Here is a 26149-nt window from a genome sequence, read left to right as displayed (position 1 = left end):
AAAAAGAAGAAAGGTATGCCACGTTGTTTTGATAGAATCTTACCACTATAGCAATGTCAAAATAAAGCCTTATGTGTTTTAAGACCACTGTTACTAACAACTTCTGTTATTAACAGATGAAATTGATAAGGGAAAGTCTTCTTTCATTTTCTTTTCATAACTTCATTATCCACCCCGCCTTTAATATTACCTGGTCTTCTCTCATGCGTTTCAGTCAATATGGGGATATGTAGGCTTCGCACTGGCCAAAGCCAGGTCACAAGTTAAGTGAGGCCTTATCTTTGGTGGTCCAAGTCAAGCCCACCTTTGGGTTGCCTGGCCATGGCAAGAGAGAGCTCCCCAGATTTGCCGTGTGCTGGTTCTCACGACCTGCCACAGGCGCCTTGAGTCCTCCTTTATCTCTCTCTCTCTCTCACACACACACACACACACACTCTCAGGAACACTAATTTACATTTCCACCGTACGCCATCTGGACCCTCCTAGATTTTATTAACCTTGTTGATAAAATAATTCCTACACAGTAAAGGTTTCCTTCTCACTAGGATCATAGTGATCCTATATCACTATTTCTATATCTTCATCACGGTGCCAGTGTATTCTTGGGCTATATACTTTTTGACATTTTTTGTAGAGATGGAGTCTCACTTTGTTGCCCAGGCTGGAGTGCAGTGGCGCAATCTTGGCTCACTGCAACCTCTGCCGCCTGGGTTCAAGCAATTCTCCTGCCTCAGCCTCCTGAGTAGCTGGGACTACAGGTGCACGCCACCATGCCTAGCTAATTTATTTTGTATTTTAGTAGAGAAGGGGTTTCACATGTTGTCCAGGCTGGTCTCGAATTCATGAACTCAGGCAATCGGCCTGCCTTGGCCTCCCAAAGTGCTAGGATTACAGGTGTGAGCCACTGCGCCTGCCTGCCACTGCTAATAATTATTGTCAAAGGAATCTGTATATAATCAATAAGTGAGTTAGGTAATTTGTGTGTGTGTGTGTGTGTGTGTGTGTGAAAGGGGGAGCAGCTGGTGTTGCTACTGAAACCTTATTCATAACACTTACATTGTGAGGTGGGTGTGGGGTAGGCAGTCAAGTTCATCAGAAGGAATTTTCCATTCCACATTGACCACACCTCTGTGAAGACTGTTTCCTAATTATTCCTAGAAGCAGCTAGGATCTCTCTTAGCAGAAGACATTAAGTCTGATTTTTAGTTGTCTCTCTTTTTATCTTCTTTCTTCAGAGCCTAGCACATACTAGAAACTCAATAAATGCCAAAAAAGCAAATGGAGTGTCCCTTTTACCAACCTATATCCTGAAGCCCAGAGAGCAGGGAAAAGCTATTTAAAACCTGTCTAGAATGAAAATGCCACCAAGTAGGAGCAGTTCATTGGCACAATACAGGAGGTTGTAGCTTTGGGGCAATCATTTTTTAAGGTCTCTATCTTTTAGCATGCACAGGTTGCACAGCTGTTTGTATTGTTAAATACTCTCTCCATTCCACTTTTTTCCTCCTTGAAGAAATCAAAACATTTTTGGTGGGGAGGTCTAAAAATTATTGTGAGCCCTAGGCACTGAGCCTCCTGTACCTGACTAATAAGTCAGTTCTGGTTGGTGTCTGGGGGAACTGGTTGGTAATGTTTTGATCATCACCCCAGGTAAGAATTACACTGTACATCAGAACTAGAAAACTGAAACGCCTACAAGCAGGCTGGGTATGGGGAATTTGTCCACCGTGTATGATGAGGGGGTGGCTAAATTGGTGTGTATAGATAGCTCCCTTCCCTAGAAGTCACTACAGGCTACCTCACCTGGATTGTCCCCCAGTGTTGCCAGACTTCCCCATTTTTCAAGAAAGGCTAGAAACCCTGAGTTTTATGTAAAATCTCTCTGTTTTAAAATGCTAGCTCAAATTTCAAAGAAAAAAATCTCCCTGAATGAATCAAACAAAACATCTCAGTATTGCATATATATGGCACTACTTTGTAATTTCTCTTGAACGTATCTCCTGCAGGAAGAAGCCTTAAAAACAAATGGCAAGTGTGTGGGCACCAGAGAATCAACATATCAGGAAGAGAAAAATGGCATGGTTTTAGTGTAATTGTAAAAAGGTAATACTAGTTGCAGTAAATTGCATGATTCTTACTGTTTATGTGTAGTCCCTTAGCACTAATAATTGTTAATCTATTCAGATTGCATAAAATTCCATTTGGATTATTTTCATGCCATTTCACTTTCCTGAATTTGTAATTTGAGTAATAGGGCCAGAATTTCATGTATCAAGAACTCTTGGTCATAATTGTGATGTTCAATTTTTTTTTTTTTTTTTTCCTGAGATAGGGTCACTCTGTTGCCCAGACTGGAGTGCAATGGTAAGATTCCTAGTGCTCCAGTGGTCCTCCCACCTCAGCCTCCTGTCTGGGACTACAGATGTGTGCCACCACATCTGGCTGATTTTTAAATATTTTTTTGTAGAAATGAGGTTTTGCCCTGTTGCCCAGGCTGGTCTCGAACTCATGGGCTCAAGCCATCTGCCTGCCTTGATCTGCCCGCCTTAGTCTCCCAAAGTGCTAGGATTACAGGCCTGAGCCACCGCACCTGGTCATGATTTTGAAGTTTTAAAAGTGTACTTAACCCTTAATAAAGGCCTATGTATTATTTCTAGTCACATCACATTTGTCTGAGTTGCTTTGGGGCTTACAGTATAAAAAAGAAGTCTGCATTGTTTTTAATTCTTTAGGAGTATTTAGTAAAAATTATTTTAAAAATAAGTAGAACTTTGGGGATTTGCCTGAAAAGCTGCGTATATTCACTCTTTATTATTATTATTATTATTATTATTATTATTATTGGAGACGGAGTCTCGCTCTGTCGCCCAGGCTGGAGTGCAGTGGCGCCATCTTGGCTCACTGCAAGCTCCGCCTCCCGGGTTCACGCCATTCTCCTGCCTCAGCCTCCGGAGTAGCTGGGACTACAGGTGCCCGCCACCGAGCCCGGCTGATTTTTTGTATTTTTAGTAGAGACGGGGTTTCACAGTGGTCTCGATCTCCTGTCCTTGTGATCCGCCCTCCTCGGCCTCCCAAAGTGCTGGGATTACAGGCGCATATATTCACTTTCTAGTGACAAAATCAGCCTGTGGCATTTTTAGAACACCACAAGGCATACCCAGTCCCACTTCTCCTCTTCATCTCAGCTGATGATTTCACTTTCTAATCCTATGCTGTAAACAGTTAAGATCTAGGCCGGGCGCGGTGGCTCACGCCTGTAAACCCAGCACTTTGGGAGGCCGAGGCGCGTGAATCAGGCGGTCAGGACGTCGAGACCATCCTGGCTAACATGGTGAAACCCCGTCTCTACTAAAAAATACAAAAAAATTAGCCGGGCGTGATGGTGGGTGCCTGTAATCCTAGCTACTCAGGAGGCTGAGGCAGGAGAATGGCGTGAACCCAGGAGGCGGAGCTTGCAGTGAGCCGAGATTGTGCCACTGCACTCCAGCCTGGGCGACAGAGCGAGACTCCTTCTCAAAAAGCAAAAAAACAACAAAAAACCCAACAAAACAAAACCCAGTTAAGATCTAGTGTCCTGAGCTCTTCAAAGTGGGAAAGTATAGGTTCCTTGGAAACAGAAGAAGGGTCTCTCATTTAGGATTGGTGGGGAGGGAGGACTGTAAGCCTTCCTGGAGGAAGGGACATCTTCACCAAGAGTAGAATTGGATTATACTTCAATGAGAGGTCAGGGCAAGGTTGAGGGAAGAGGCCCAGAACTGAGAAAGTATGACAGAAACCAGCACTGGATGTAAATTCAATTGCGTTGGAGGGCGCAAGTCATTCTAATTTCATGTGTAGCACTTGTCAGTTTCTGATCATTTCTTGTTTACTGTCTGTTCTTCTACCCTCATACACTAATACAGAATAGGAGGCCTGGCCTGCTGATTCCTTAGTGACTGGCACATAAGTCTGTTAATCTTTCCTGAGGGGCCAGCCTTGTGTCAGCTCCTGTTCTAAGTGCTTCCATCGCTCCCCCACCCCCGCCATTCAACAAAATTCTACTTCTTCAGAGCTGGTTCAAATGCTTTATTCTCTATGACCACCCTCCCTCCCCCGCCCCGTCTCTTTTCCTCACTCTTACTCTCAGAATTAATTACTTCTTTCAGAGGTCCCTCAGCTATTGATCCTTCCTTGCAGCATCAATTTAGTTATGCATAGTGTTAGTTTGCGGTTTCCTTGTCTCCTTCATTTCTCATTAAGTTTTAAAGCATATGAAGACAATGCATGTTTATCTGTCTCTGTAAGCCCTACAACACTTTGGGCAGGCTTTTACACACAAAACGGGGCTCCAAAATATTTTGAATAAATGAATTAGGGAGAGGTCTACGAACGCCCTCCGCTCCCTCCCTAGCTCTTAGAACAATACTTTAAAATAAAAATTTGACCATTTCAACCTTGTTAAAGGCCGATCTTCATTCTGAGAATAGAATTCTAACTCCTAAGCACGATGGTGACGGGGCGCTGTGTGAACCTGCACCCACACCCCGTCCAACCACGTCCCTCTCCACACCTGATCTAATAAAACGACTGCTTAAGGTGACCTGCAAGACCGGCTGTACTAATTTATGCCACAGGCTTTTACCTCAATTACTCCCTCTTTCTGGAATGTCCTTTCTTTCCTTGCCTAGCCTGATTCAGGCATAGTCTTCTCAAGCAAGCTTTCCTTCTTTGAATCTAGGTCCTGATTAATAACTTTTTAAAAAAGTATTAAGTACAGAACAGTTTAATATGGTGCTCCCCCATTTATGTGATTAAAAATGAAAACAATACTAAAGTGTAAAATGTAATCTTTTAAAATGTCACACAACTTTACATGCATGCTAGATTTAGAATACCGTCTGTATTTACGATTTTCTCTTATTGACTGTCTCCACGCGCACCCACTCCGCAGACGCCCTTAACAGTGTCTACTGGATCACCCTCGGGTTGGGTCAAACGCTCCTCTTCTCCGCTTTTCGGGCGCAACCGTATGTCAACATTCACCATCTTAAGATGAGCAGACTGCAAGCGTGGGAGCTGCCGAAGTGGCGAGAACAGCGTTTCCGTCGATCGAGCGCCAGGCCACCAGTCAGCTCCAGTCCTATTTTGAGTTGAAGTAAAAGCTACTCCCTAGATGGCCAGTGCACGTGTTTAAAAAGCGGCTCCCTTCCCACAAAGGAAATACGACTGGTTCGCATCTCTCAAGGGTTGGCGTTGCGATAAGAGAGTGAAATATCAGCTGGCCCTGGACAAGGAGATACTGTGAATTCCCGGACCCAATAACGTGACCAAACACCGTGACTCCCAGGAAAACTAGCGTAGGGAGGGCGGCTGAGGAAATTACTGACACCGGAAGTCACGTGAGCGGCTTCCCCCAAGGTCGCTATCTCCACAGTCGACTATTCAGCCTTGCAGGCTCCTCTGGCGGGCTTCGCTGAGATCCGCTCTTTCGGTGCTCGACTCGCCCGTGCTGCTGCTGCCGCCGAAGGAGGGGCAAAGCTCAAGATGGCGGACAAAACGCCAGGCGGATCTCAGAAGGCCAGTTCAAAGGTAATTTCTGACAAAATTTCGTAAGTCAGCAGATCTACCACTGTCGTCTGGGGCCCACAGACACTTCTGGCCTGTGAGAGGCGACTGGGATTGGGGTCTGCGTTCTGGTCGCGACGGTAGGCCCGGGCGCCGCCGCACCGTGGTGCGCAGGTTGAGAGGCCTGGTATCTCCCCTTATTCCCAGCCTGGATTCAGCTCGAAACTGGCGTGCCCAGGCGGTGGTGGCGTGAGTGCTTCGGCCCGCGCTTGGCGTTGGAGTGTAATCAGGAATTCAGATTGAGGTCCGAAGTCGTGAAAACGCTCTCCTGTATTTCAGCTTCCTGCGCCCTGAGGCCTCCAGACAGCGCCTGGGAGAGAGGCGGGAATCGCTTCCCGGTGCTTAAGTGCTGCTTTTTTCTCGGTTTTGGATCTCACTCACTTCCGGCCTCCCTCAGTTTCCCTCCAAGGAATAAATAATCTTTAGGGTCGCCAGCTGTGAGGGGAGGACCACTAGGGCAAAGACGCGAAGTGGGAAATGCAGAGGCGGGAGCAAGCTCTCCTTTGCAGTGCTTCATAGCCAAGGTGAATGTACATTCTACACGTGGTCTTTACCTTAAGGGGAAGTAAAAAGCACTTTTTAGGGTAGAGGACTCGTGGTCTCTTTCTTCATGTTGAAGAAACACAGTGAAAAGAGAAGCCCCGTAGACTTTTAAGCTACATACGATTAGTAAATTGTATTTGTGTTTACAGGGAATCCTGTGCACGTATTGTGAAACCAGTGAGCTGTGGTAGTAGTTTAGCATTAGTAAGGTTGGGTTCTTAGTTGCCATCTTGGGCGGGACATTTAATCGTTGTTTGCTTTGGGTTTCTGGTCTCGAATATATTAATTGGTACTGCCACTAGGTAGTTAAACTTTCCGATGCTGATGCAAAAAGGTGTATAACACTTTTTCAGGTGCTAGGGGCTGTTACATCTTAAAGAGTGTGTGTGACTATAAATCGGTTATTAGAAAGTTAAATTTACGGTAAGAGAGAAGCTTGCTTTTACAGTTCTGAGAAACATCAACTCGTTTTCTACTTGCATTCTCTAATCCGACTGTTTATGCCACTTGGTGAATGATGTACACCAAAATAATTAGTTCATAATTAGTAATGGTCTTACCAGACATCCTTTAGTTACATTCAGACTTTGATAAGGGGCCAGTTTCGGCTGCTTTACAAGGTGTTATGTCAGTTTTTTTCCCTCCTCAGTACATTTCGTCTTCTCCCCCTCTTTGGGGGCGAGGGGAATACAGGGGTAACTCGCTCTACCAACTCTTCTCAACAGACTCATGACAAGAACATACCGTTAGGGAGCTATTGCTAAAGTTAGCTACATTCATAACAAGTCATGCATAAGCCTCACAATTTCTGTTTCTTCTCAAAGTAATATTTTAAGTATTCCCTACTTGAGGTTTTGGATACATTGAAAACATTTCAATGTCTATGTTCAGGCTTCCTTCTGAAATAGTACTTTTCATGATTGTGAATGATGGCTGTCCCCTATAAATAAATTATTGGATTATCCAGTAATCTTTTCTGTTTATATTGCCTTAGATTATAATCTCTTGATGCTGTTAACAGATTTCTTACTGATGTCTGTAAAAGGAATCAGAATATCTTAACTAATTTGGAGGCTGCATAATGTAGTGGGAAGATTATGAATTTTGTTAGCAAAAGAGATTTGGGTTTAAATCCTGACTTGGTAATTAATTACATTTGCGATAATATTAAGGCAGATTGCTTAAACTCTGGAGCCTCAATTTCCTCATTTGTAATGTAGATATAATTCTTTTTTTACAAGGTTGATATAAGGATTAAATGAGCTAGTGTCTATAAAGTACAACATAATAAATTTTAGTTTCTTTCCCCTCTCCTTTTTTGTTTTTAGTGGAAATAAGTTCTTAACTTTCAAAATGTCAGGATAAATTTTAATCCTGTGATTTGGAATCTAAGTCATCAGCCGTCATAATGACTGCCCAGATAGCTGCTTTTTATTTTTATTTTATTTTATTTTATTTTTGTGAAGAAGTCTCGCTCTGTCGCCCAGGCTGGAGTACTGTGGCACAGTCTCTGCTCATTGCAACCTCCGCCTCCCGGGTTCAAGTAATTCTCCTGCCTCAGCCTACTGAGTAGCTGGGAGTACAGGCGCCCGCTTCCACGCCAGGCTAATTTTTTGTATTTTAGTAGAGACGGGGTTTCACCATGTTGGCCAGGATGGTCTGGATCTCTTGACCTCGTGATCCACCCGCCTCGGCCTCCCAAAGTGCCGGGATGACAGGCGTGATTCACTGTGCCCAGCACTGCTTTTTATTTCTAACACAAAATTTGTTAGAGTAAGTGTGAGATCGTTTTGGCTAATACTACAGTATTTGGAATTTCTAGCCTTTGATACCTGGTTTGATTTCCTTTCCCCTGGAAAGAACAGATGAGTGGCTTATGTTTTACAATACAGATGGAGTGAACAGATACTTCTGTTTGATGTTTCGTCGTTTTCTTTGGTAGTTAAATTCCTATTAATATGGATAGGGATGCTTATATTTCTAGACATTGGGAAAATGGTAATTTTAAAATATACAGTATGGCAAAACTATTAACATTTCTTAATTATAAAAAGATTAGATTAGATAACCTCTACAGGTCTTCTAGTTGCTTTTTTTTTTTTTTTTTTTTTTGAGACAGAGTCTTGCTCTGTTGCCCCGGCTGGAGTGCAGTGGCGCAATCTCAGCTCACCGTAACCTCTGCCTCCCGGATTTGAGCGATTCTTCTGCCTCAGCCTCCCGAGTAGCTGGGACTACAGGCACCCGACTAATTTTTGTACTTTTAGTATTTTATTATTTGTATTTTTGTATTTTGTGTTTTAGTAGAGACGGGGTTTCATCTATTGGCCAGGCTGGTCTGTAACTCCTGACCTTGTGATCCTCCGGCCTCAGCCTCCCAAAGTGCGGGGATTACAGGCGTGAGCCACTGTTCCTGGCCTCTAGTTTTAAAATGATACTTTATGAATGTATACTTGAATGACTTACCTTTATTCATAATTGTCCCTAATGAAGAGACCCCTATGCACTTTAATTTTCTGTGTAATTTTGTTGTGCTTTGCATTTTAGAGCCTGGCAGATGTAGACATTTAATAAATGTTCTAGAAATGAGCTAAAATTTTCCTGTGCATTTGTTTATCACTAGTCTAAAATATTGCTTGGCTGGGGAGGGGTGTTGACGTTATGTTGTAGCTTTGATTTTGAGAGGAGAGAGAGCGAGTCTGTAATTGTTTGCTAATAAAATTGTTAAACATATTTCCTTATAATTTAATTTATAAAAAATTATTATTTTTGACTGTCAGTTGTTTACTTAGCAAAATTAGGATATGAAGAAAATTTAGTATTTTCTTTCCTTCTGCAATTTCCTGTGCTGGTAATATTGCTAATGTAATGGAATTGCGTGCCCTGCTATTTCACTCTGTGACTATGGCTTTTTTTTTCTTTTTTGCCGTGTCGCCAAAAATTAAGTTAGGTGAATGGATAAAACAGAAAAAACTACAGACTTTCTTGCACATCCAGTGCTGAATTGCTTTGGAAACTGTTTTGATTGACTGCCTTTGCTGATTAACAAAAAGTATCACTTTTAAGAAATAAGTAAAATGAAGATCTGTTCAAGGCTTGTGAACCTTAGGTATTTATTACTGCCAGTTTTCGTTTTTTGTGGTAACTGAAAGTTTATGAAAAAGTCCAAACAAAATACATACCTTGAAAATTAGGCTTTTCACAGCTTGCCAGTTTTAAACTGAATCTTTATTATGATATGGTTGTAACCTTATCTTAAAATATAAGGTAGTTTTTTTGGTAGAAGGTTTTGGTTTGGTGTGGAAGGTAGAACTGAACTTCCTTCCATTTTCTCGATTGATACTTTCTCGAAACTTGAACCTGCAGCACTGGTGCTAGAATATGCCTGTTGGTATGGTTTTAAAAATCCTATCTTTCTGGATTGAATTGATTGTTTTCTGAAAGTGCAGTTTTTATTTTCACTTTTTGTTTTTTAGTTCTGAAAATTTGTTTTCCTTGGAAAGAAAACCTTCTAAGAAAGATACCCATTTGCCTTACTAGGTATCATAGAGAGAAGAGCTCATTTAGTATGCAAGTTGAAGACATCTACCCCTCTACCCCCCACTGTTTTTTACAAGGAGCCATCATTTTTGGAATAAAAAGAAAAACTTGCTACAAGATATTAAAATCAAAAATAGTAATATTACAAACTATTTGCCTCTTATTCTAGTATAGGTAGTTTTAACATTTTATTGCACATCAGCCGTGAGCTGTATATTTTGCTGAAATAACGTTTTTGAAAGCAAGATACATTTGTCAGTAGCACTTGAGGCTAATGGTAGTGTTAGGCATCTATTCCCTGAGTTAAAGGTTTTCACAAGGCCCTTCCTCAGGTTAGATAAGCTATAGGTTATTCAGAGTATACTTAACAACTTTTCGTATAGTATTGGTAGTGTTTTGAGTAATTTAACAAATCATCTTAGGTTTGTTATTTAACTTTATTTACATAGTGCTTGTATTAATGATTTTGTGAATTTTTTTTTAAAGATGGATACCTTGATTTGGCTTGGATAGTGGTATTAAGCTAGGTAGCTGTGGTTAATGAGTGGACAGCCTAGTATGTTGACAGTGTGGAGTGTAATTTTGTTTGGTGGTAGGTACTTGTTCTGACAAATCAAATATATTGAGACTCTGTCACTTGCCAGATCTTGTGCGTGATGTTGAGTTAGAAAATGGTAAATTAAGAATGTACCCATTTTTAGCAGTCGGGCGCGGTGGCTCACGCCTGTAATCCCAGCACTTTGGGAGGCCGAGGTGGGTGGATCACCTGAGGTCGGTAGTTCAAGACTAGCCTGACCAACTAGTCAGGAGATGGAGAAACCCCGTCTCTGCTAAAAATACAGAATTAGCCAGGCCTGGTGGCGCATGCCTGTAATCCCAGCTATTCGGGAGGCTGAGACAGGAGAATCACTTGAACCTGGGAGGTGGAGGTTGCCATGAGAGCTGAGATTGCGCCATTGCACTCCAGCCTGGGCAAAAAGAGCGAAACTCTGTCTCAAAAAAAAAAAAAAAAAAAATAGAACGTACCCATTTTTACCCATTTTTGAGGAGCATGCTGTCTAGTAGAAGAGAGTCAAGACAGTACAATTAAGGTGTTATTATGCTTCCTGCGGGAGAGATTGTTAAACTTGTGGAAATGAAAGTTGCTGCTCTTAGAGGGTGAGAGGAGAAACGTGGGAGATTAGGAGACAGATACGAGAATGGAGAGCTCACTAGGCAGAATGGTGGTGTTGGAGGAATGTTGCTGTGGATAGCTTGCTAATTTGGAAACTCAGATGTGGGGCTTTCGCTTGAAGTAAAATTGGAGCAGCTGGAAGAAAATTAGTTTTATTCTCAGCCAGCAAGCTATAGGGCAATAGGTAGTGTAGTTGGCTTCACTTTTATCCCCTTAGCAGCCGTCAGAATGTTTCTTGCTGTCCCTCCCCACATTTGTACTGTCTGGTTTCTCTGCTCCAAAATTTCTCTTGTGTATGCTACTTTATCGTCTCAAACTTCCCTTAGTCTTCCTTTTCATTTCTTGCTTTTGTGTCTTTTTTCTTTGCTTGCTTTCTTCCCTCCCGCCCCCCGAGACGGGGTTCTTGCTTTGTTAGGCTGGTCTTAAACTCCTGGCCTGGAGCAGTCGCCCAATCTCAGCCTCCTGAGTAGCTGAGATTACGGGCGTGAGCCACTCCATCCAGCAGCTTTTGGGTCCTTTCATTTGGATAAGGTGCTGTAGACTTCAAGAGATCTTTAAGCATCATTCGTTTGTGTTCTTCAGTTAACAATAAAAAGCCAAACTCAAGACAAATAATACAATTCAGTTCCAGGTTAAGAAGAGGGAGAGGCTCAGCTTCTGAAGTAGTGCTATATTTACTGTTTCCCTTGACTGTTATCTTTAGAAGTTGATTATTCTTTTAAAAATTGTGTTAACTGCTGTTTGAACTGTTCTTAACCCTTAAAAAGTTCTGTGCTGAGTGCTGTTTAGCTATAGGTGTGTATCAGTGGAAAATGTCTGGTGAAAATGTGGTTAGTGACATCTTAAGCTAATTGAAATCAGCTGGTGCATTGTCCTACATTGTACACCGGTGCATTGTCCTACACCATGCTGTTATTGCTCTATTTGCAAATTTATCAAATTTATCAAATTGTATTATTTTGAAAGCTGACAAAATTGTTACTTTTGAACTCATTTTTGTATTAGAGATTATTTTATTTGATGAATGGTTATGCAAGTGAGATTCTTAAAGATTATAGAGCTTCATCTTTTGATGACGACTTGGAGTCAGGGAAGAGTTAACTGTATGGAAATGGGCAGAATGTCTAGGTTCTTGTATCTTTTGTTTTTAAATGCTAGAAATGATTTGGATGTGATGGCATAAAAGACTAAAGAAAGGGTAGCACTTTCTTAGTTATTCTTTTGGATGCTTATTCTTTCTGGGTGAACTTTAGAATTGTTTTGGCAATTCCTTTGCCCTCTTGCAGGTATTTCCCTTTGGAATTTAGAGCTGTTGAATGAGATTGTATTAAATAAAGAAATTTAGGTATCATTGATATTATCTTTATATTGAATTTTCCCATCCAGTAATATGAATCTTTTGAAAAGGTGACTTGAGTAACTGGATTTCTCCTAAAGTTTTTGTTTTTTCTTAACAAGGGTTATATACATTTATTAAATTGGTTTCTAGATGTTTTTGTATTTTCTGTTGCTTTTATGATTAGGATGTTTTTGTTACCTAGCAAGTTAATACTGGTGTATTGGAAGGCAGTTGACTTGTTTTTGTTGTTATTGTTTGTTTTTGAGACGGAGTCTCACTCTGTTGCCTAGGCTCTAGTGCAGTGGCAGGATCTCAGCTCACTGCAAGCTCTGTCTCCCGGGTTCACACAATTCTCCTGCCTCAGCGAGTAGCTGGGACTACGTGCGCCCACCACCACGCCCGGCTAATTTTTGTTATTTTTGGTAGAGATGGGGTTTCACCAGATTTGGCCAGGATGGTCTCCATCTCTTGATACACCTGCCTCAGCCTCCCAAAGTGCTGGGATTACAGGTGTGAGTCACTGCGCCCGGCCCAGGCCGTTGATTTTTTTCAGTCCCTTCAGCCTCTTGCCTGAACTTCTTTTGTAAGAATGGTTGTTTATTCTTTTGGATTTTTAAATTTCTAGATATTTGTAAATTGATGAGTTTCAAGATATGTTTCAGAGTGTGTTTCATAGTTAATACTAAAAATTTTCTTCTTTTGTACCATCTTGACGTTTAAGAAAGATTAGCTGCAAGAAGAAAATGAAGGTGGACACAAAAGTTGGGGACAAAAAAACCATGGACAGAAAGAGTGAGATGGGGCCGGGTGCAGTCGCTCATGTCTGTAATCGTAGCACTTTCAGAGGCGAGCAGATCACCTGAGTCGCGAGTTCGAGACCATCCTGGCCAACATGGTGAAACCCTGTCTCTACTAAAAATACAAAAATTAACCAGGCATGGTGGCACGTGCCTATAATCCCAGCTACCCAGGAGGCTGAGGGAGGAGAATCACTGGAACCTGGGAGGCGGAGGCTGCAGTGAGCCAAGGTCCTGCCACTGTATTCCAGCCTGGTAGACAGAGTGAGACTCTGTCTGAAGAAAAAAAAGAAAAGAAAAGAACAAAAGAAAGAATGAGGTGGGAGGTGTCCCAGTACTTGGTTGCCCTGAGCTGATTTTTCTCTATGCTAATGTGCAATACAGTGGAGTTCAGAGGAGTAAATTGATTCAGTGCAAAATTCTTACCAGCTGTTCTTAGCCTTATGTATGGACAACATAAATAAAACAATACTGTATGGATCTATATTAATCTTCCTGATTTGCTCTTTTTAAAATAACATACGAATCTTCAATTTTCTCTTAAAATATTTTGTCTTGTGCTTTATGTGACATCTGGACTTGGAGTTGGGGTCAGGTGAGATATTTGTGATCTCAATATTCTTGATTTCATTTGAACACTTAACACTTAAATATATAAATAAAAACAAGTAAAATTTCACTACCCTATACCCTCAAAAATAAAAACAGCTCAGTGACAATTATATTTTGGATCCCCAAGTAAAAATTCTTGGAGAATCTTTCTTTCGGAAGGATAGCATATATTTAGTTAATAGCCTTACAGCTTGTCATCTCTGTCTTTACATGCATGCGTAGTGAAAACAAATTATTGCATACCATGTATAATCTGATCAGTTAAGAAAAATTGAAGTTTTAACAGTTGACATTGCTGGCAGATACCATGTGAACTCTTTCTCGTGCCACCAGGAAGCCTGTGTCATGCTATAGAATCATCTCCCTTAAAACGAGTTGTAAATGGTGCCGTATTGAAATTTGGTAATATTTTCTTGAACTTTCTGCAGAATTTGTACCTTTTTTTTTTTTTGAGATGGAGTCTCGCTCTGTCACCCAGGCTGGAGTACAGTGGCACGATCTCGGCTCACTGCAAGCTCTGCCTCCTGGGTTCACGCCATTCTCCTGCCTCAGCCTCCCAAGTAGCTGGGACTACAGGTGCCTGCCACCACGCCCGGCTAATTTTTTGTATTTTTTAAGTAGAGACGTGGTTTCATCGTGTTAGCCAGGATGATCTCGATCTCCTGACCTGGTGATCCGCCCACCTCGGCCTCCCAAAGTGCTGGGATTACAGGAGTGAGCCACCACGCCCGGCCAGAATTTGTACCTTTTAATAGACAGCAAGGATTTATATGTGGATTTCTTTATGTGGCTTTGGGTGGTTAGAGAAAGGAAGAGAGTTCTTGTACTGTGAACCAAGAAGTTGCTGGGCAGTACTGTGGCAGTAAATGATGCATCTATGATTAGGAAGAGCTTTTGCTTAAAACTTCTGTTGTATAAATGGTGGTTAGGTTTCCAGTGTATACTATAAAGAGGTAATTGTGCCTCATATATATCCCACTAGTGTTTGTATTATATTTTTGGAAATATGCAGGCTGAATTTTAAAGAAATGACTTACACGTTTACTTTGTATCATAATCTTTTCCTAAATCAGAGACTGCCTTTGCTCAGTTTAATTAACTGAGGAGAAATTGCCAGAAGTTAGGAAATACTAAGTTTGTATAACATGAGAGACATCGTTTGTTAGTGTAAGACATTTTTAAATTATTGACTTTTATTTTTAATACTTGTAGACGAGATCATCAGATGTTCATTCATCTGGATCTTCAGATTCACATGTGAGTATAAAAGGCAATCTTTGTCTTTTTTCCTTTAAAATTTAATTTCTCCTCATATGTTTCCCTACATCAATGATTTTACTTCACAAATAAGTACAATTATATTGTGTGTGCTTTTTTTCCTTTTACTCTTTTTTTCTAGGTGCCTTCCTTTTTTTTACGTTCTACTTGCATAAGTTAGCCCTCTTAAGCCATGTTAGAAACCTAGTATGTATATTTCCTTATGATTTTTATTGTGTAAAAAAATCTGTACATACATACGTATATGTACTTACACTTTGACTATCGGAATGCATTATATACATGCTTTTCTCACTGCACAGAACATGTTTTGGAAATCCCTGCAGGTAAACTGTTATAACTCTAATCTGTTCTTTCTTAAGGCATCATAATGTTCTATGGTGGGGAGGTGCAGTTGTTTGTTATTTGTTTGTTGATGGGCATTTATTTTTTGTTTAAAGCTTTCGAGTAACATTTTGGATAGATAATACTGCAATAAGTATTTTTTTATTTATGTTATTACAGCAGTGTTCAAAGTGTAGTCTGAAGACCCCTGGGAGTCAGAAGACCCCTGGGAGTCACTGAGAATCTCTGAGAAGGGTCTGTGAATTCAAAACTATTTTGTAATAATACTAAGGCGTTATTTATGCCTTTTTCACCAATTTGGCACTTGCACTAATGCAAATATAGCTGGAAGTGCAAAAGCATTCGGTGGGTAAACTGTTGGCACTTCAGCACAAATCAAGGCAATGACACCAGAATATATGTGTAGTCATTATATTCTTCCCCAGCAGGCACAATAATTTCACTTGAGAAATCAGCATAATTAGAAATAATTTTTACTGCTTGGTGAAGCAGTAAAAATTACTACTAGTTTACTACTTCATCAAGCAGTAAAAATTTACCATTGTCTTGATCTTTTGTATAGTTTGTCTTAATATTCTATGTGATAAGAAGTACATATAACACTTATGCTTACCAAAATGTGATGTTTGGTTGAGTTGAGAAATGAAACTAGTTGCTTTTTTCATGAAACACTAGTTTTACTTGGGAGTGACTGATAGGCAGACTATGGTGAATCAGACTTGGGGATTTTGGCAGACATTTTCTTGAAAATGAAGGTAATGAACCTGTTACTTCAAGGAAAACAACTGTTACCAATATAAAATTCAAGCTTGTGAGTTAAGAGTTATTGAAAACTTCCCCTGTTCTTAAGAACTCTTTTACGCTGGGTGCAGTGACTCACACCTGTAATCCCAGCACTTTGGGAGGCCGAGGCGGGCGGATCACCAGGTCAGGCAATCGAGAACATCCTGGCTAACACGGTGAAACCCTGTCTCTACTTAAAATACAAAAAATTAGCCGGGCATAATGGCAGGCACCTGTAGTCCCAGCTACTTGGGAGGCTGAGGCAGGAGAATGGCGTGAACCTGGGAGGTGGAGCTTGCAGTGAGCCAAGATCGTGCCACTGTACTCCAGTCTGGGCGACAGAGCGAGACTCCGTCTCAAAAAAAAAAAAAGAACTCTTTTGATGAAATCAATGGTGATACTAAGGGATGTGATATTTTGATAATGTACAATGAAATTCGTGAATATCTGACATGGCTTATTTCTAGTTTTCAGTGCTGTATATGTATGTATGTGTGGTTTGTTTTTTCTCTTGTTTTGCTTTTCCTGAAGATGGATGCATCTGGACCTTCAGATAGTGATATGCCAAGTCGGACACGACCTAAGAGCCCAAGAAAACATAATTATAGGAATGAAAGTGCCCGTGAAAGCCTTTGTGATTCTCCTCATCAGAATCTCTCAAGAGTGAGTATAGATAAGATAAGGTAAAGATAGGAAAGGATAGTTAATGATGTTAATCTGTCCTTGATTGAATTTAGTGGTTGAATATTTGGTTTTGTATGTGTTTCATCTTACTCTATTTGAAAATAGCATTCTTTTTGTATTTGGGATAACAGTAAACTCATTTATGTAGGGACATCCTTTTAGCTCAAATGAGAGATATATTTCATTTTAGAGTTTTAAATTTTATTCAAAAAGCAAAGTGGTGTTTGGATTTAAAATGGTTAATTGTCAAGTTTATCTTTCCCCACTTATATCAAAAATTTATTGAACCACGTACCAAATATCAGTTACTGGAAATGCACAGATCATTGAAACACTATTCTTGTTTCCAGAGAGCTTATAGTTTCACTTTGGAAAGTAAACAGGAGCAGGTGCTATTCACTCTAATAAGTGCAGTGCCCAGGGTAATACAGGAACACAGAGAAAGAACTTCTTCACTTTAGATCTGTAAAGTGCTCTCAGGCTCTTTTAGACTTTTATTCTATGTCAAGTAATTTTTTCTTGTGGTTAAATTTGTCGCATAACACAGTCATCACCAGCCAGTATTAACTACTACAAATTACTTTTCTTGTTTAATATTTCTAGGTATAAATATATTTTTACTTTGCCTAGATTTATTTTACAAGAACCCATTTTAAAATACCCTGTTTTTAGTTAGAAATTGTTTTCATTTCTGCAACAATTCTGTAAACAAACTTTTAAATGATTGCTTATATTGTTTATTTGAATAAATACTCCATAGTTTCCTTAGCCATATCTCTCTTGGGTGGCTGAATTTAGCTCTTAGGGTATAAATAAAATTTGAGCATGGTGATTTTTCCTTGGGTTTCATTTAATTCATATATAATCTTGCCACTTGTTTAAACTTTTGAAGTTGAAACCAGAGAGACCGAATGATGGCAAAACGATTTTCTATTTTGAGAAAATGTATTTTGAATCTGCTCCTGAAACCCAATATTGACTTTTAGGTTATAAACTGCTTTATTTTTCTCAAAGGGATTTTAATTAACTGTAAAATAGCAGCAATGTTACTCTTCTATTCTGCATCTCCCAAAGGCAAGCCTATTTAATGACTAGGGAATTTAAAGTCTTAATTTTGTAATTGGTTAGCTTCTCATTTTAGTAGTGAGAGAAACCTTCAGATTTCAGTATTTTAGGTTGTATTTAATAAACATTTCCTACCTTTTAAGTTTATAAATCAAATGAGTAACTGATTGAACACAAAGGTCTACAGACAGTATATTCAGGCTATATTTCAGAAGGAAGTTGCTTCTAAGTTGCATAAATGAAGACTTCATTAAAATACTGTTTTCTTATATTTAAAATTGATATAGTTTTACTTGAGCTGAAACCTTAAATATTGTAGGTGATATTTTAATCCCAGCAAAGAATGAAATTATGTTCATAAATATCTGTATTATTGATGAAGAATGAGGTAATTTACCAAATTATAAAAAAGAAGTTATTTATAATATGTAAAATGAGAGTTGTAGATGGTAAATTCCTGCCCCGGGACCATGGAAATGTTTGCCTCCCTTTGCCTACTTCAGGATCTGTTTTCTGTCATTGCAACTTTTCCCCAGAAACATCTGTACTTTCCCTCCTCAAATGCTTTTATTCTTGTTCTAAGCATTAGTGTCTGTCTCTTCTATTTTTACCTTTTTTTAAAACATGCCTTTTGCATGTTTTTGACCTAGAGCTAATGAATGAAGACATTCTTTGATGAATACTTAACATCAGAGTGAAGTAAGATAGGCACCTGACATGTAGAGTAGCCCCAGCTTTTCTTTACAATGAAATTTTTTAAAATGGCAATCTATTCTGAAGACTTAGTTATCGGTTGATGTGTATCAAAGTTTTAGATAGCACTAAGAATGTATATGTAAAGGTATGCTTTTTATTTCTTAGCCTCTTCTGGAAAACAAACTTAAAGCATTCAGTATTGGAAAAATGAGTACAGCTAAGCGAACTTTAAGTAAAAAGGAACAGGAAGAATTAAAGAAAAAGGTAATGTTGAAAATGTATTTTGAATTATGCTTGGAAATGAATGTGTCTGAGTGTATTAGAGGAATGTTTCCTGAAGATTCTTAACCTCTAGGATATTCTCAGCTCCACCTCTGAGTCAAATCTGTAATACAACATATATTCCTAGGAGTTGAGCTTCTATCCTTGTTCCCTCACCCTGTTTCTTTTTTCTTTGTTATAGTTTTGGCTATTTTCTAATCTTTTTGTTTAAGTAAAGTGTGTGTGTGTGTGCGTGTGTGTGCACATTGTACCCATTCCCCTTAGATTAATGATAGTATGCTTTATACAGTACACTTTTTTCCAACTTGCTTTTGTAACTTAACATTATATCTCAGAAATTACCTCAAGTATATAGAAATACTCCTTATTCTTTTGCTACGGCTGTGTAGATATGCAATCATTTATTCAACTAAAATTCTATTGCGGGCATTTATGTTTTGTTCTTTTGTCATTACAAATAATGCTGTGAGGGATAATGTTATGCATATGTTTGGTTTTTTTGCTAGTGTTATCTTTGGGATATATTCTTATAGGTGAGATTTGGGATATGTTCTTATAAGTGAGATTACTGGGTTGAATGGTAAATGCATAAAGATAGTTTTTCTATATTTGTCATTGTCAGATTGCTCTCTGTGGGGGCAGTGACATTTTGCATCCCTGTCAGTAGTGTATGAATGAATGTTTCCCCATAGCACTGCCAGTAGAGGAGTTTTGCCAGTCTCCTGCATGAAAAATGGTATCTCAGTGTAGTTTTACATTAGGATTTCTCTCATGAGTAAAGTTTAACAGTTTTTCTTGTGTTTGTTTCTGTGAACTGTCTGCTCAATTTTTTTCTATAAGTTGTATTAACACTTTGTTATACAAGGTACAATTTTTTTTTTCTCACTTTGTTGATTGTCTTTTTAGTTTGCTGTTGGTGTTTTTCTCCATGCAGAAACTATTGTTGTACAATCAGATCAGTGTTTCCCTATGATTTCTGGTTTTTCAGTTTTTTCCATTATCAGCTTATAAGGGAATTACCTACTACTGTATGGTTTCGTTTTTAAGAATATTAAATCAGATTATTTTGTAGTTTATTCTGGTGTGTGGTGTCAAGAATAGATTCATTTTTGTCTTTTTTCAAATAATGTATTCAGTTATCCTCGTGTCATTTATTGAAAAGTTTATTTCCCATTGATTTGAGATGCTCCTTTTATTGAACACTAAATTTCCACATGCTATTTGATTTTATTCTGTATTTTCTGTTATATTCTGTTGGCCTTTCTGTTCGTAGATGTTTTGGGGACATTTAGAATAATTGAAACTATCAAATTTCTTCTGAGCTTTCTTTAGATCAAGATTCTTCTGAGCTTTCTTTTCTTTAATGCCACTTGTCAGTAGATATTGCTGCTTCAACTTCTAATATGCATGTTTTTGGTGATTTGAAAAATATTTATATTCACTGAATTAAATCATCATGCCTTGGAAACTTGGTAAACGTTACTAGCAAAATATGTTTTCATATAGTCAATTGTCATACAGTTTGATGCTTGAGTAGTCTCTAGACAAATTTACTAGTTAATCTGTACTTAGGGGTTCTTTTCTGGTTCTACAAATTGCTGGTAGAGGAGCAAAGCCTCTCTTGGTTTCATTAATTAATATTTAATATCTACTAAAGATTAGATGTTATTAATTGTTAGGACTGCTTAACCTGGGAAGGGAGGGTTTTCCTCCATCTTATTCCTTGATTAATTTAGCCCTGTGTACATTAACAATTTTTGTATTGTGTGATATTAATATTTTCATGTGTATTTAGGAGGATGAAAAGGCAGCTGCTGAGATATATGAGGAGTTTCTTGCTGCTTTTGAAGGAAGTGATGGTAATAAGGTGAAAACATTTGTGCGAGGGGGTGTTGTTAATGCAGCTAAAGGTAAGTTTATAAGTGTAACTGCTAATAAAGTATAACTGTATTACAGTTTTTGAGCAAACTCCATCTTGGTTGAATTACTGCAGGTAGATCATTATGGAAGGAAGTTTGGTTGCTTTTGAATTTTACGTTTTCTGTCGGCACCCTCTAGTGGTTATATTAGCAGAATAAATGGCCAAGTGTCAGTTAATGGGATACTGAAGACAGATTTTAAACATATTTAGTCCCTTTCAAGTTTTAAGACAGCAGAGCACTTGTCACAGATTTTAATGTGTGTTGTAGTTTTGCTACAAAATGATTAAATTAGCGTTATTGAGGTGATACTTGAATTTCATATTTGTTAATAGTGATACATTTTAATGCTAAAGGCATTTTACTAATTTTTACTTGTTTTTAATAAAGAAAAATAATGCAAAATTAGTTTTGAAACTTAGTATTTTAAATTTCAGAAGAACATGAAACAGATGAAAAAAGAGGTAAAATCTATAAGCCATCTTCAAGATTTGCAGATCAAAAAAATCCTCCAAATCAGTCTTCCAATGAAAGACCACCATCTCTTCTTGTGATAGAAACCAAAAAACCTGTAAGTCATACTTAAGTAATTGACTATTTATGTTGAGAGATGACATTGCCAGTGATACTTCCACTGTAAGCAAGACTTTGGCTTTTTTTCATTTTTGGCGGGGGCAGGAGTGGTAGATGTTAAGTTTTGATGCTTTCTAACCCAGTAATTTACTTAGATGAGAGATGATGAATTAGGACACATAGATGATATTCTTTTTATGCTCTTTGAGCAGTGAACATTTGCTATTTATGCTCATCATATATTGCAAGTCAAAAATTTACTATAATGCAAGTCAAAAATTGACTATATTTGACTTGCAGTGGGGTTGTCTTTTTAAACATTTATGAACTGAGGTATTTAAATTATTAGTATGTGTAGTGTCTGTTTCCTAGAACATTTTTAGAACATTTTGGGAATTACTGTCAGAACTAGTGACACTTAAAATATTCTCAGTGTTAGAAAAAAATTCTTTTTCTTTGAGAGTTTGGTTTTTATGGGAGATGGCAGACAGATGTGGGTCATGTCATTTGGAGCCACATGTGGTGAACAAATGCGATTGCATTGAATAGTAAGCCTGGTTTTTTTTGTTTGGCTTAAAACATGTCTCTAAAAGCAATGAAAAATCCAGCTTTATTAAGATACAATTCACATACAATACAATAAGGTTTACCTTTTTTTTTTTTTTGGGGGGGAGACGGTCTCACTGTTGCCCAGGCTAGAGTGCAATAGTGTGATTACAGCTCCTGCAGCTTCAACCTCCTAGGCTCGGGTGGTCCTCCCACCTCAGCCTCCTGAGTAGCTGGGACTACAGGCAATGTAGTCCCATGCCCAGCTAATTTTTTTGGTATTTTTTGTGAAAACGAATTTTCACCATTTTGCCCAGGCTGGTCTCGAACTTCCAGACTCAAGCGATTTGTCCACCTTGGCCTCCCAAAGTGCTGAGATTACAGATGCCTGGCTAAAATTTATCCTTTTAAAGTATACAGTTGACTAGGTGCAGTGGCTCATGCCTGTAATCCTAGCACTTTGGGAAGCTGAGGCTGGAGGATTGCTTGAGCCCAGGAGTTTGAGACCAGCCTGGGCAACAGAGCAAGACTCCATCTTTACAAAAAAAAAAAAAAAAAAATTTAAATAAAGTGTACAATTGAGTGGTTTTAAGTATATTCAAAGTTGTGCAACAGTCACCACTCTGATTTCAGAACATTTTTATCAACCTGAAAAAAATCCCTACCCATTATCAGTCACTCCCATTTTTTTTTTTTTTTCCTATTAACTTCAGTCCCTGACAACCTACTAATCTACTTTCTGTCTCTTGATTTGTTTATTCTGGACATTTTGTATGGATGGTATCATACAATATTTGGTCTTTTGTATCTGGCTTCATTACTTAGCATAATGTTTCAAGGTTCATCTTTGTTGTGGCATGTATCAGTACTTCATTCCTTTTTGTGGTTGAATAATACTCCATTTTATAGACATACCATATATTGTTTATCTGTGCATTACTTAGTAGATGGACATTTGGTTTGTTTCCGCTTTTCTGCTGCTGTAGAAATAATGCTGCTGTAAACATTCATGTGTGGGCTTTTTTTGTGTGAACTTATGTTTTCAGTTCTCTTGGATACATGTATATACACAAACTGAGAAGTGGAATTGCTGGGTCACATGGTAACTATGTTTAGCCTTTTGAGAAACTGCCAGTTTTTCGAAAGTGGTTGTACCACTTTACAGTCCCACCAGTAATGTTTGAGGGTTCCAGTTTTCTCACGTCGTACACTAACACTTTGAGACCAGCCTGACCAACATGGAGAAACACTGTCTCTACTAAAAATACAAAGTTAGCCGGGCTTGGTGGTGCATGCCTGTAATCCCAGCTACTCCGGAGGCTGAGGCAGGAGAACCGCTTGAACTCGGGAGGCGGAGGTTGCGGTGAGCCAAGATCACGGCATTGCACTCCAGCCTGGGCAACAAGAGCGAAACTCCATCTCAAAAACAAACAAACAAACAAACACACAAAACTGTTTTGTTTGAAAAGTTTATTTTAGTCATGTGTGTGAAGTTGTACTTCATTGTGGTCTTGATTTGCACTTACTTAATGATATTGAGCATCTTTTCATGTGTTTATTGTCCATTTATAGGTTTCTTTTGGAGAAATGTCTATTCAGATACTTGGCCCACTTTTTAATTGGGTTATTTGTATTTTTGTTGTTGAATTCTAAGAGTATTTTACATTTTCTTGAGTCAAGGTTCTTATCAGCTATATGATTTGGGAATGTTTTCTGTTCTCTGGGTTGTCTTTGCACTTTCTTGATGGAAGCATGGAGGTTTTAAACTTTAATGGAGTCCATTTTATCAGTTTTTTTCTTTTATTACTTAGGCTTTTGGTGTCATATCTAAGAAACCATCACCTAATTCAAGATTATGAAGATTCCTGTGTTTTTCTCCCAAAAGTTTTATAGTTTTAGCTCTTACATTTAGGTCCATGAACCATTTTGAGTTTATTTTGTACATTTAGTATGTGGTGTAAAGTAGAAGTCCAACTTCATTTTTCTGCATGTGGATATTCAGTTGTCCAAGCACCATTTGTTGAAAATACTATTTTTCCGTATTAAATTATGTTGGCGCTTCTAAAAGAAGGATTCCAAAAGTAGATTAAGAAGCAGTTTTAAAAGAGGATTCCAAAGATGTTACTTATTGTTCCAGTAATTCATGTCCTCCAAAGGTGATTGTTTTGAAGAGTGCGTATTTTTGGCAGTTAGTTTCCATGGCAGTTCAGTTACTTCATGTTCATTAATTTCCCTGACTACTGGTTGTCATTTTAATTGTCTAATTGTATTAATAATTTGTTATTTTGGAGGAAGGGGAAGGGAAGTTCAATGATAAGAAAAGCATTCTTTCTTTTTAATTTAAATAATTAGAACATACAATTTGTACTGAAATGATGTAAAAAGGCTCTTATTATTGAATCATTAGTTTTGCTTAACCTTTTGTTTGAAGTATAACTTGTCATATCCTTTATAGCCACTTAAAAAAGGAGAGAAAGAAAAGAAAAAAAGCAATTTGGAACTCTTCAAAGAAGAATTAAAGCAGTAAGTTTTATAGTGTGGAGAATAACTATCATAGGTATATTGAGCTGATACATAAACAGATGCAAGTATAAAGAATATACTATGAGATTGTTTTAGATATTATAATATTTGGTGGGATATCTTTGAAAATAAATTAGCATTTAGTCCAGCACCTGGGTTGCTTGCATTATGAATATTCAGTTCAATTGATTTATTTAATGTCCAGAGTCCTGTTTGCAGTGGAAACAGTATACTCACTGGGGTGGGAGTGAGGGGCAGCCAGACTTAGCAAGAAACAAATTCAGTGGTTTTAATGTTGAATTTCCTCCTTACCTTTAAAGTAGGCTTTGTGTTCCATTGCTAGTATGATATATTAGAAATTTGCTCGTGGTTGTATTATAGCTGAGGGACTCTCTAATCTTGGTTCTCAGTACCAGTATTTAATTACAGATATTTCTAGTTATTTGATGATAGTAATTTGATAAGCGCTATTCTTAAATGTGAATGAACAAATTTTGGCTCATTATAAGTGATTGTAAATATTTTCGACAGAATTCAAGAGGAACGTGATGAGAGACATAAAACAAAAGGCAGATTAAGTCGATTTGAACCTCCTCAGTCAGATTCTGATGGTCAGCGTCGTTCTAGTAAGTGGCATTTACTTTAATGTGTATGTTTGTGATCAATTACAGTAGTTCCCACCTTATCCATGGGGGGTTACATTCCAAGGCTCACCAGTGGATGTCTGAAACGATTGATATATACTATCCTTTTCTTTACACATTCATAGCTGTGGTAAACATTAATTTGTAAATTAGGCACACTAAGAGATTAACAACAATAAGTATTAACAATATTCTGAAAGAAAAGTTATGTACAATCCCAACACTTTGGGAGGCCGAGGCAAATGGATTACCTAAGGTCAGGAGTTTGAGACCAGCCTGGCCAACATGGTGAAACTCCGTCTCTACTAAAAATACAAATATAGCCGGGCGTGGTGGTGCATGCCTGTAATCCCAGCTACTCAGGAGGCTGAGGCAGGAGAATTGCTTGAACCTGGGAGGCAGAGGTTGCAGTGAGCTGAGATCATGCCATTGCACTCCAACCTCGGTGACAGAGCAACAGTCTGTCTCAAAAAAAAGAAGAAAAAAAAAGTTATGTGAATGTGGTCTTTCTTTTTTGTCTCTCGGAAATTGTTACTGTAACAAACTGGGGGAAACAAAGGGAGAGTAAGAGGGGACTACTGTATTATAAAAACTAATAATTGTTTTCTTTTCTCCCCTTTAAGTGGACGCACCTTCAAGAAGAAATAGATCATCTGGTGGTAATACAGTTTTTTGCTCTTTTAGTTGATAAATTTTCCAAACTTTATATTTTGCAGGTTATAATTCTTTTTTTCTTTCTGCCCTAGTTCTTGATGATTACGCACCTGGCTCACATGATGTAGGAGATCCAAGCACTACTAATTTATACCTTGGAAACATTAATCCACAGGTAATATTAAGTAAGATGAATGTTGAGTGATATGCTTTATGTTTTTGGAAGAAAGCTACTTTGTCAGTCAAAAAAAATCAAGATTCTGAAGCTGACAAATCTGATGGAATTTGATAGTCTTTAGAATTGAGACTTACCGGTATGGCCCAAATTGTTTTGCCACATATTCTTGTTTCCTCTTTCAGTAACTAGATTGAACTCTGAATTTGAAATGTTTTACTATGTGCTAATTTTATTATTAAATCAGGGTATGACCATTGATGATAATATTATTTTGAGACTGTCCACTTCTGATGCATACGTGTTTCCTTGCGGAGTCCCTTTTTCTTCTCACAGTAGCAAACTACTGTTTGTGGTTTGTCTTTTACATTTTAAT

The 26149-nt window shown here is 38.4% G+C and overlaps 1 protein-coding gene across 5 annotated transcripts in view; it reads left to right on the top strand.

Annotated features, from left to right (window-relative positions):
* Window positions 1-4773: 4773 nt before the first annotated feature.
* The window catches only part of U2SURP (U2 snRNP associated SURP domain containing), a 58275-nt gene continuing 36899 nt past the window's right edge, over window positions 4774-26149 (top strand). Inside the window, exons 1-10 of one of the 5 annotated variants that reach the window (XM_030929314.1) lie at window positions 4774-5568; window positions 14819-14863; window positions 16544-16675; window positions 18623-18721; window positions 20535-20649; window positions 21096-21229; window positions 24233-24300; window positions 24832-24926; window positions 25568-25603; window positions 25691-25773. Coding sequence is in view for 4 of the 5 variants with exons in the window: in XM_010381299.2 (XP_010379601.1) it covers window positions 5524-5568; window positions 14819-14863; window positions 16544-16675; window positions 18623-18721; window positions 20535-20649; window positions 21096-21229; window positions 24233-24300; window positions 24832-24926; window positions 25568-25603; window positions 25691-25773 (852 nt within the window). In the remaining variant the exon portion in view is untranslated. The remainder of the gene's footprint in view (window positions 5569-14818; window positions 14864-16543; window positions 16676-18622; window positions 18722-20534; window positions 20650-21095; window positions 21230-24232; window positions 24301-24831; window positions 24927-25567; window positions 25604-25690; window positions 25774-26149) is intronic. The other 4 variants (XM_010381299.2, XM_010381301.2, XM_030929306.1 and 1 more) reach the window with 4 other exon arrangements.

This window comes from Rhinopithecus roxellana, chromosome 1 (genome assembly GCF_007565055.1).
Source record: "Rhinopithecus roxellana isolate Shanxi Qingling chromosome 1, ASM756505v1, whole genome shotgun sequence".
Taxonomy (NCBI): Eukaryota; Metazoa; Chordata; class Mammalia; order Primates; family Cercopithecidae; genus Rhinopithecus; species Rhinopithecus roxellana.
Note: the sequence above shows the minus strand (reverse complement) of the source record. Positions and strands in the feature narration are given on the sequence as shown.